The 11,039-nt window shown below is 44.0% G+C and overlaps 1 protein-coding gene across 1 annotated transcript in view; it reads right to left on the bottom strand.

Annotated features, from left to right (window-relative positions):
* Positions 1-3,998: 3,998 nt before the first annotated feature.
* SPTLC1 (serine palmitoyltransferase long chain base subunit 1) overlaps positions 3,999-11,039 on the bottom strand; it is a 36,669-nt gene continuing 29,628 nt past the window's right edge. Inside the window, exons 13-15 of the mRNA XM_066613968.1 lie at positions 10,294-10,411; positions 6,702-6,775; positions 3,999-5,820 (exon numbers count right to left, since the gene is read on the bottom strand). Of these exons, the coding sequence (XP_066470065.1) occupies positions 5,727-5,820; positions 6,702-6,775; positions 10,294-10,411 (286 nt within the window). The 3' untranslated portion in view covers positions 3,999-5,726. The remainder of the gene's footprint in view (positions 5,821-6,701; positions 6,776-10,293; positions 10,412-11,039) is intronic.

Below are 11,039 nucleotides of genomic sequence, written 5' to 3'. Positions count from 1 at the left end.
ATATTGCATCAGCTTAGTTCCCAGGGTGCTGTGCTGGCTTAGTCTGGCCAAGGCTTCAGGCCTGCTACTATTCAGCCAGTAAATTATCTAGCAGTCCCGGGGATGAACCCTTGACAGATACATTGCGGACACAGGGCCCAATCCTATCTAATTTTCTAGTGCCAATGCAGCCATGCCAATGGGATGTGCACTGCTTCCTGTGGTGAGGAGGTAGTCACAGAGGCTTCCTCAAGGTAAGGAAATGTTTGTTCCATTATCTTGGGACTGCATTGTGGTTGCACCAGTGTTGTAAAATTGGATAGGATTGGGCCCACAGTCAAACACCTTTTGAGTAAATCAACCTGTAAAGTGTTCCTGTTATATTTGTTGTGCCTTTGGTTCATTCTGCTTTCACTTTTTGGGACTCCTGAGCCAGAAATGGGCAAACCCAACACCCCCTGCTCCTGCCAACAGAAACCAACTGCTGCTTTGAAACCTAACTCCATGAAGATTGAGAGTCACTTTCAGGTAGGCACTTCCATTTGTGCCAGCAACGTTATTAATTTGATCCATTGGTATATCATGTTTTGTGAGGTTATGTTGAGATAGCTGTTTGAGTTCCTCAAGATTGAGGCCTCCTCATGATATGGCGCCCAAGACAGTAAAATCATTAATTTTCTTCCTTGCCCAATGCCACACTGAATCAATAAGGCTGCAATCTTAACCACACTTTCCTGAGAGTAAGCCCCTTAGGACAAAATAGGACTTACTTCTGAGTAGACCTGGTTAGGATTGTGCCCTAAGCTGTGTAAAATGGATGGAGGAAGGTGAGAGGAGAAGTCACCAACCAGCAATTGCAGTTGACTAAATGTCAAGCGTGGAATACAAGATGTGTGACCAAAGCTGGCTCTCATAACCCAGCCTTGCTGAGAGTATTGGTCTATGAAAATATATTGCAGATTTACTTTTATTGTTCATGCTTTGAATGGATTTATGCAGAGAAGAACAATTTTCGAACGAGCTGGTCATTTTAAGGCCTAGGCTTAGTCTACTGTTCCAAGAGTACAAAGAATGCTAACCAAACCCCAAAACGCTCTCCAGACATTGCCTTTTATTAGAGTGCTGAAATAGTTAAATATACAAATGTTTGGGGTTAGCCCCAAATATTTCCTTTGCTAGAGTAGCATTTATGGCTCCTGTACATTTTGTGAATCATCACAGGATGCAAGATGAGTTTGCAGTAGCAGCTTCACAGATAGGCAAATGCCAACACCCCCGCAATCCTTTTTGAAGTAATAAGGACCAGATGGAGTGACAAAAAAAAAAAAAGCTGATGTGGAAGACAGCCTGCCATTCTTTGCAGTGACCAGGATCATATTTCAAAAAGTGCACAGCATATCAAAGCCTTTCAGCCATGCCTTCATTTTCATTGTGCATGTCAGCTTTTAACCTCCACATAATCAACCGAGAATTGCAGATTTCAGGATGAAATGCTTTAAAAATCACACCATTATTTCCCAAGTGTTTATGTTTATTTAGTTGTCAGCCTTTGAGAGGGTAAAGAACCAGAAGTGATAGTTGATTGGTAGGCAACCCAGTTTACTTGTATGAGGACAAATTTGGTACCAGCACGTTTTACATTTTTGTCTTAAAATGTTTGCTTCTCCAGCCTACTTGCTGCTAGAACACAATTAAAACAAGTGTGGCTGTAGACGTATTTATCTCATGGTATTTTACAGTGAAAATATTTTACAACTACTGTACTCCTGGCTGGAAAAACATCACTCACCCCTCCTGAAGTCAGTTCTTCAGCCAGTGCGATTCCAAATTCACATCTTGCCTCTCCATCTATGCTTTCAGCAGGCTGTCTCTTTTAAAACGTTTTTAATGGGCATAATATCCATTTGCGCACCAATATTCCACATTCACATACTCGCTTCCAAATTTTTCCAAGTTTGAAAACAGTTGCCAAAATGATCTAGCAATTGGACAATTGGTATGTTGGCCTATAACATCAACAATTGTCCACTAGCCATCATTTTGAAAAACCAACTGGAAATTTGCTCAACTGTCAGCACAATCCTAACTGTGCCAACCTAGAGTGCTGCAATTGTACCGTAAAGCATGGTTGTGGCTATGCTAACGTAGACAGTACGTTGGGAAGCCCTGCACTGGCCCACTGGCCAAAGTAAAGCACTGAATACAAGCCCTTGGCCAAAGTGCCAAGCTGACCCAGTGTTCTACCAAACTCCTGAGCTTTGCCTAAAGAACTTATGCCCACTTTAAACTAATTAGTTCCCCCAGCTAGGTCTAGCAGACTGCAAAAACTACCACTGTACCCAGCACCAGCAGGAAGGAGGCTAGTAGGTGGCTTGCTTGTCTGTAAGTCTGCAGCAGTCTGTAAGTCCTCCTTCAAGCAGCAGTCCTTTTGGGTACAGCAGCACCACCTCAGCTCTCCAATACTCGGCAGTCTCTGTTGGATTAGCCCGTTAGTCAGTGTACCAATTCATGGTTCGTCTCAGTCAGGGTGCCAGTTCACTGTTTGTTTGTCAATCGGTGAATTAGTGTGCCAGGAAGTTAGTTAGCCAGAGAACCGGTCGGATAAGCAGAACTGTGAGTCAGTCCATGAGCCAACAAGCAGGTAGGTCAGCCAGAAAGTCAGTCTGTTTAACCAACAAATCTCTCCCTCCTCTACTCTCACTCCAGCTACAACCCACAAAACTCTCTCTGCATCAGGTGCTCCTTATATCCCTGAGGACCTCATTGCCTCTAGTGCCTGCAGCTGTGCAGCATACCCTCTGCTGAAAGTCCAGGCCTTAACCCTGTGTTCCCCAGAGTAAAAGGCACCTGCTGACACCACATCCTTTCTATTCGCCATATCTTTTGCGATTCCAATACACCTAGGGCTGGGAGAGGGAAGGGGGCTGGCATTTTTTGGAGTCAGGGATGGGGTGTAATGGGGCAGAGTAGGCCTGGGAGGGGGCAGGATCAACCCAGCAGGGCTCTGCCATATCTTATCCTCCCTACCAGGTCTGGCAACCTTAGATGGGGCTGCTTGGACTTGCACCTGCTAAATAGCTGGTGCAGATCCAAGTAGCCCCATTTGGCAAGCTGGGGCATTACTTAGGATAAGGGGGAAGTATCAACTTAACCCAAGGAGCCCTCCAGCCTGCACCTAAGCTGCACTGGATACAGTGGAGGCAATACAGCTCTGCTGCGCCAGTGTAGGTTAGGATTGGGCAGTGAGTGTCCCAGTTTGCATGTACTGCCAAACCATTTCTCCATTTCTAATTTGGCTCCTTTATTTTGCAAATCTGTAAGGGGGTCTATCTTAAATATATGCAAAGTATCACATTAAAAGCTATAGTTTTCCTTAAGAGGGATTATCAATTAATTGTAGAAATTTAAGAACTAGTTAACCAATTCATTTTCTTCCTTTTTTGCAGAAAGGATGTTGTTTCATTTTAGATCATTCAACCTAGTGAACTATGCAAGTTTTTTTTCAACTTCCAATCCATGTTGAATTGAAACACAGAACTTTATTAGTAAATCATGTTTGACCACAGATCATGCACTCTGCTATTTGGACTGACTGCTCCTCTCCACTCACTTCTTGCTTGATTTCTTACGTCTTGTTACACAGATACCTACCTAATGTTGGACAGACTATGAGAATTCTCTGTCTTGCAGGAACTTAAGGTGCAGACAGTCTAACTGGATAAGAGGAAGAAAGTAAAAGCAAACACACTCCAAAAGAATACAGAAAAGGAGACACAGGTTCATTTCATCCACTTGCCACAGTTAGGATTAAGGCTTCCTCCTCCATCTTGAAGATATTCAAGGAGCCCCAGTCTAGCTGACCTGCAGCTTGTAAGAATCAGGAGTGTCTAGCTCCCTAAAGAGTGTTAGTTCACTTCTACTATTCAGAACTAGAACAACTTCAGTTCTATTTCTTTGCTCACTGGAAGTAATGAATAATGGAGCTACAGTATTTGGAATAAGACAAACATGACACAAAATTGGTCAAATATATGCTTTTATTTTTTAAAAAAATCACATCTCAAATATAGCACTGGAATCCAGGTAACAGCAACCAAAAAAGGCACAAAAGTGTAGAAGCAACTCAGACAGAAAAGAAAGTCTAAACAGCATTCTTCCTCAGTTCAGAATCCACTCCATAGTGGAAACTGTGATTCACTTATGCAAGTTATAATGGGCCAACTTTCTCAAATGCTTCTTGAAACACTTCTCAAAGTTGGCCAATTTTAACTTCTGTCATGTGAATTACTATTGCTATGCCTGTACCCACCAGTGGAACTCTGCCATGAACCTTCATGGAGGTCTTAAGTAGTTTCAGTACTAAGGGTGTGAAACAACCCTGTCACACAGAAGAATGTGCACTATTTGTAACTAAGTACAGGACTCTGTAGTGTATTCAAGATTTTTTTTTAACGGAGGCATTGCTGAACATGTACAACCGAGATCATGACCAAACTAAGCCCGAGTCTACACATTAGGTGGAGGGTGGTGGTAGAATATGGTAGACCAGCAAATCAGGGAAAAGTCTGTGCTAAACCTTTCTGCTTATATGCTCATTTTCTGCAGGCAGTGTTTTTTTTTAATATGGGAAAGCGTTTAAAATATGAACCCACACTTGCAGCCTAAGGTGAAACAGACCAGAATTCTACAACTGCATTCTGTATGATGTGCAAATTAATGAGAAAATTGGACCCAATTAATGCCCCAACCAGATTATGGTAAAGGATCAGTATTTATTCTTCCAGCTGAAGGCAGTCTCCCTGAGCCACATCTGTGTGCAGTGTGATACCGACACAGAGAACTTGAACATGCAAGCACTCTCACCTGCACTCATTGGAGGGTTTAGCTCTGTGCACCCATTTCTATATGCACATGCCATGGCCACCTCCACTGAAATGAAAGGAAATGCTATGTTCACACAGGAACCCCATGAATGAACAGTACTGTTTGTCGGGACACTAGCATACAAGTCAAATACTTGGGCAAATCAAGGGAAAGGCCCACCCATGCAGGGAAAATTTCAATAGAAAGTTAAAAGGCATTGGTATGAAACAAGACACTTGATGCAAATTTGACAAATGGTTAGAAAACTGCCTCTCCGGAAAATTACAAAAACAATAAAAGATATAAAAAATTTTAAGTGTATAAATTCCTACATATCCAGTGTAATAAAAGCTACTTAAGTACAGAATTCAAAAGCAGGATTCCATAATACCATTTAACTATCCAGTGTGACAGTAGTAGGAACTTTTTTTGTGGGGGAAAAAATGTTATTTTAAACAATGCATTTTATTAAGAGTAGTTAAATTAAGAAGTTTCAGTAAGTTTATGCATTCTTTTCATGCTCAGTAGCATTACACATGAACTCTCAAAATAGCTTGTTTTGTTTTCTGACACATTCGAGAACTGGGGAAAGGAATAAGGCCCCTTAAGAGCAGGAGGGAAACCAATGGAAAATACCAGTGTAACCATGATCTCCAATTAAAACAGGACTTAGAAATAGATCGGAGTTCTGTACATACAGTGTATGTTTAGTATTCTCATATTTGTGACATTATTGTTCTGAGTGACACAGTGGATGTCATGCTTTCCATTCCCTTAGTGATAAATTCAAAGAACTTGAAACTTTGGAGTATGAGTCGATCCACCAGAGTAGAAAACAGGCATTCCAATGCTGAACGAGAAACAGACATCCAAGCATGCAGGTCTTAATTCAGTACAGACTCTGCAGCTTCCCTGATAAGTGAGGCAGCTTTGTCCAATTCCAGTTCTGTTTGTTCTACAGTTATGACAACTCGGATGCTGTGAAGAGCAAAAACTAGATAGTCAAGTTCTGTGCCTAAATGGCTTGCTACTTTATTCTACCCATTTATTTCAATGACTACTTTTATTCATGTCAACTCAATGAAGGTTGAAGTCTAGAATGCCAACTGGCATGGCTCAATAGTCAGAAAATTGACTTGAATCACGGCAGTGAAACTAGCTCAGTTGCTTCCAATTTAATCCTACGTGGCCTCCTTCCCAACCTTAATCTTAAATTTCATATAGCAGAGTTTTAAAGTGTTTCCAGTAATAGCAATTGAAAATGGCAGCGTTCAACCTGCACTGGACAAGCCTGCACTGCTCCTAAAAAAAAAAAAAAAAATCAGGCTTCCAGTCTGGGGATGCTGATAGATCCAGTTGCCACCGGAAGTTCAAGTAGCTTTCCTGGCTTGTAGCACTTTCCACCAGTTAAGGCTGGTGGGCTAGCTAGCTACTCTTTCTCCTAAACAGGCAACCTAGCTTCCACGTTCTATGCTCTAGTAACCTCTCATCCGGATATGTTGGTCAAATGTGTCGTACAACAGATGCCTATGGAGACTTCTCTGAAACTAGCCTACAGCTGCTAGGGCATGTAACTTATGCCACTGCACTCACACCACTTAGAATACAACCCCACAGCTGGTGTTCTTCAGAACATACTGCAAAAAAATTTTTTTTAAAGTAAAATGATCATCAACAAGACCTTTTGGAAAGTTTTCCTGTTTAGAAGACCAACATCTTACTTATAATACAGTAGCAACATTTAATATCCAGAGATAACATCTTTAGCTAATAACCTTTCCCACTCCGTCTTGCATGCAATCATGAAACACACTGGAGTTGAAAAGTTTTATTTTGGTAGGAAATAAGCGTCTACTAACCTGGGTGGTGGGAGGCATTTCTCTTCTTTCTCCAGGTAGCGAGCCTGAGTTAATGCAATACCTCTGTTCATACACTGAGGGGTCAGATACGGAAAAATTATGCAATCAGGATAATCAGATACGAAGCTGAAAAGTTAATTACTATAGTAGGTCGCAGTGGTGTAGCAAGCGGGGCCAGCCTGCTCCGAGTGCCAGGCTGGAAGGGGGTGCTGCAAAGCACAAGCGCATATGCTCAGGAAGCAACTGGAGTGCGTGTACACTCATGGCAGCATCTGCAGCTTTTGTGATAGGCTCCTCCTCTTTGCGTTCATTGAAGACAAAGAGGAGCCCAAATATGAAGAGAAGGCCTCCTCTTCTGGGAGAACCCAGAAGTGACATAAGTGTGACATTGCTGCCCTGGGCGCCGTGGCCCCTGATGACACCACTGGTGGGTTGTATCCACAGCCTACCTTCTGCCCCTGCCATTTAGTATTCATGCAAGCGAGAGGCAAAATTCTGTCCAATGCCCCTTCTTTAGCTAATGTAATACTTTAGCTATGTAATACTGGGGGCGTGCTATCGTCCTCCAGACCAGAAATCTGATGGGGACCTTGAAATGAGGAAACAGATCAGGGAGGTGACAAGGAAGGACAGGGTTGTAATCATGGGGGACTTCAATTATCCTCATATTGACTGGGTCAATTTGTGTTCTGGTCACAATAAGGAAACCGGATTTTTTGACGTGCTGAATGACTGTGGCTTAGATCAGCTAGTCACGGAGCCCACCAGAGGACAGGTGACTCTGGATTTAATTTTGTGCGGTACGCAGGACCTGGTTAGAGATGTAAACGTTACTGAGCCATTGGGGAACAGTGATCATGCTGCGATCCGTTTTGACGTGCACGTTGGGGGAAGAATACCAGGCAAATCTCTAACAAAAACCCTTGACTTCCGACGGGCGGACTTCCCTCAAATGAGGAGGCTGGTTAGAAGGAGGTTGAAAGGGAGGGTAAAAAGAGTCCAGTCTCTCCAGAATGCATGGAGGCTGCTTAAAACAACAGTAATAGAGGCCCAGCAGAGGTGTATACCGCAAAGAAAGAAGGGTTCCACTAAATCCAGGAGAGTGCCCGCATGGCTAACCAGCCAAGTTAGAGAGGCTGTGAAGGGCAAGGAAGCTTACTTCCGTAAATGGAAGTCTTGCCCTAATGAAGAGAATAAAAAGGAACATAAACTGTGGCAAAAGAAATGTAAGAAGGTGATAGGGGAGGCCAAGCGAGACTATGAGGAACGCATGGCCAGCAACATTAAGGGGAATAATAAAAGCTTCTTCAAATATGTTAGAAGCAGGAAACCCGCCAGAGAAGCGGTTGGCCCTCTGGATGGTGAGGGAGGGAAAGGGGAGATAAAAGGAGACTTAGAGATGGCAGAGAAATTAAATGAGTTCTTTGCATCTGTCTTCACGGCAGAAGACCTCGGGCAGATACCGCTACCCGAACGGCCCCTCCTAACCGAGGAGTTAAGTCAGATAGAGGTTAAAAGAGAAGATGTTTCAGACCTCATTGATAAATTAAAGATCAATAAGTCACCGGGCCCTGATGGCATCCACCCAAGGGTTATTAAGGAATTGAAGAATGAAGTTGCAGATCTCTTGACTAAGGTATGCAACTTGTCCCTCAAAACGGCCATGGTGCCAGAAGATTGGAGGATAGCAAATGTCACGCCTATTTTTAAAAAGGGAAAGAGGGGGGACCCGGGAAACTATAGGCCGGTCAGCCTAACATCCATACCGGGTAAGATGGTGGAATGCCTCATCAAAGATAGGATCTCAAAACACATAGATGAACAGGCCTTGCTGAGGGAGAGTCAGCATGGCTTCTGTAAGGGTAAGTCTTGCCTCACGAACCTTATAGAATTCTTTGAAAAGGTCAACAGGCATGTGGATGCGGGAGAACCCGTGGACATTATATATCTGGACTTTCAGAAGGCGTTTGACACGGTCCCTCACCAAAGGCTACTGAAAAAACTCCACAGTCAGGGAATTAGAGGACAGGTCCTCTCGTGGATTGAGAACTGGTTGGAGGCCAGGAAGCAGAGAGTGGGTGTCAATGGGCAATTTTCACAATGGAGAGAGGTGAAAAGCGGTGTGCCCCAAGGATCTGTCCTGGGACCGGTGCTTTTCAACCTCTTCATAAATGACCTGGAGACAGGGTTGAGCAGTGAAGTGGCTAAGTTTGCAGACGACACCAAACTTTTCCGAGTGGTAAAGACCAGAAGTGATTGTGAGGAGCTCCAGAAGGATCTCTCCAGACTGGCAGAATGGGCAGCAAAATGGCAGATGCGCTTCAATGTCAGTAAGTGTAAAGTCATGCACATTGGGGCAAAAAATCAAAACTTTAGATATAGGCTGATGGGTTCTGAGCTGTCTGTGACAGATCAGGAGAGAGATCTTGGGGTGGTGGTGGACAGGTCGATGAAAGTGTCGACCCAATGTGCGGTGGCAGTGAAGAAGGCCAATTCTATGCTTGGGATCATTAGGAAGGGTATTGAGAACAAAACGGTTAGTATTATAATGCCGTTGTACAAATCGATGGTAAGGCCACACCTGGAGTATTGTGTCCAGTTCTGGTCGCCGCATCTCAAAAAAGACATAGTGGAAATGGAAAAGGTGCAAAAGAGAGCGACTAAGATGATTACGGGGCTGGGGCACCTTCCTTATGAGGAAAGGCTACGGCGTTTGGGCCTCTTCAGCCTAGAAAAGAGACGCTTGAGGGGGGACATGATTGAGACATACAAAATTATGCAGGGGATGGACAGAGTGGATAGGGAGATGCTCTTTACACTCTCACATAATACCAGAACCAGGGGACATCCACTAAAATTGAGTGTTGGGCGGGTTAGGACAGACAAAAGAAAATATTTTCTTTACTCAGCGCGTGGTCGGTCTGTGGAACTCCTTGCCACAGGATGTGGTGCTGGCGTCTAGCCTAGATGCCTTTAAAAGGGGATTGGACGAGTTTCTGGAGGAAAAATCCATTATGGGGTACAAGCCATGATGTGTATGCGCAACCTCCTGATTTTAGGAATGGGTTAAGTCAGAATGCCAGATGTAGGGGAGAGCACCAGGATGAGGTCTCTTGTTATCTGGTGTGCTCCCTGGGGCATTTGGTGGGCCGCTGTGAGATACAGGAAGCTGGACTAGATGGGCCTATGGCCTGATCCAGTGGGGCTGTTCTTATGTTCTTAGCTCTCTGCACCCCCTGAAAGTCTATTCAAGGGCTGGGCAACTCTTCATTCAAATCATTGTGATTTACACCAGCAACCTGAAATGATACTGTGCAGAGAGGGTAATGCCACACAACACTTTTGAGTACACAGAGCTCAGATCTTAAAGTCTTGCAATATCTCATTACAATAGAATGCCTTTCACACACCTCAAAAACTTAAATAACCATCCCAAATGACTGTGTAGCCAACTGTAAATTTTCAAACAATTCAGCCCTAGTTTATAGAGTTATTCAAGGTGACAATGCTACCAAACGTAGCTTTAAATAAATATTGGATTTCTCCAGTACTTTTTAAATTGCTAGACTTGCAGGAAAAAAGGGAATCTTACATAATCTACGATTTCCTTCAGGAATCTCATATCACTCTCTCGAGATCCACTGGTCTCTGTCAGCTGAAGGTGTAATGCTGGAGAAAGTGACTGTCCAACCACTTGTAAACCAGGGATCCTAAATAAAGTCAACACATCAAAATCATTATAGGATCGCCAATACACTGAATAAACTGCAAAATTGAAAATATTAAATTTTATTACAACAGTGAACTGAGTTTAACACATTGGATCACAAGGCAGGAAAGAACAATATCCAATCAAGTCCAACTGCCACCTGAGGGTCAACTATGCAACCCATTATGACCCTCCCAACCAATTACTAAACAGACCAACTCCTGATTGGCAAAGCACAGAGTCAAAAGCAAACAGAGACAAAGCAAACAGCATGCATTAAATGTGCAGCGCAATCCTAAGTAGGACTTAGGCTGGCACAAGTGCCTTGCGTCAGTCTAGGAGTGTTGCAAACATGCCAGAAAGCACATTTGCACCTCCTCTAGAGCAAGCCGCACCAGTGCACCTGCAGCTTGCGGGGGGAGGCTCTGGGGTGGGCGGGGAGGAGGCGGGAGGGAGGCGTTCCAGGCGGGAGGCAGCCCCAGGGGCGGGCGGGCAGTGGGAGGCGTGGCTGGGATCCAGCTGTTATGCCGGATCCCACCCACTGTTCCCGAGCAGCGTGGAGTGGCTTGAAGTCGCTCCACTCTCCTCAGACTTGTGCCACCTCAGGAGGTGGCGCAAGTCCAAGGAGA

The sequence above is a fragment of the Tiliqua scincoides genome, chromosome 2 (assembly GCF_035046505.1).
Source record: "Tiliqua scincoides isolate rTilSci1 chromosome 2, rTilSci1.hap2, whole genome shotgun sequence".
Taxonomy (NCBI): Eukaryota; Metazoa; Chordata; class Lepidosauria; order Squamata; family Scincidae; genus Tiliqua; species Tiliqua scincoides.
The sequence above is the reverse complement of the archived record's forward strand: the minus strand, read 5'-3'. Positions and strand labels throughout refer to the sequence as shown.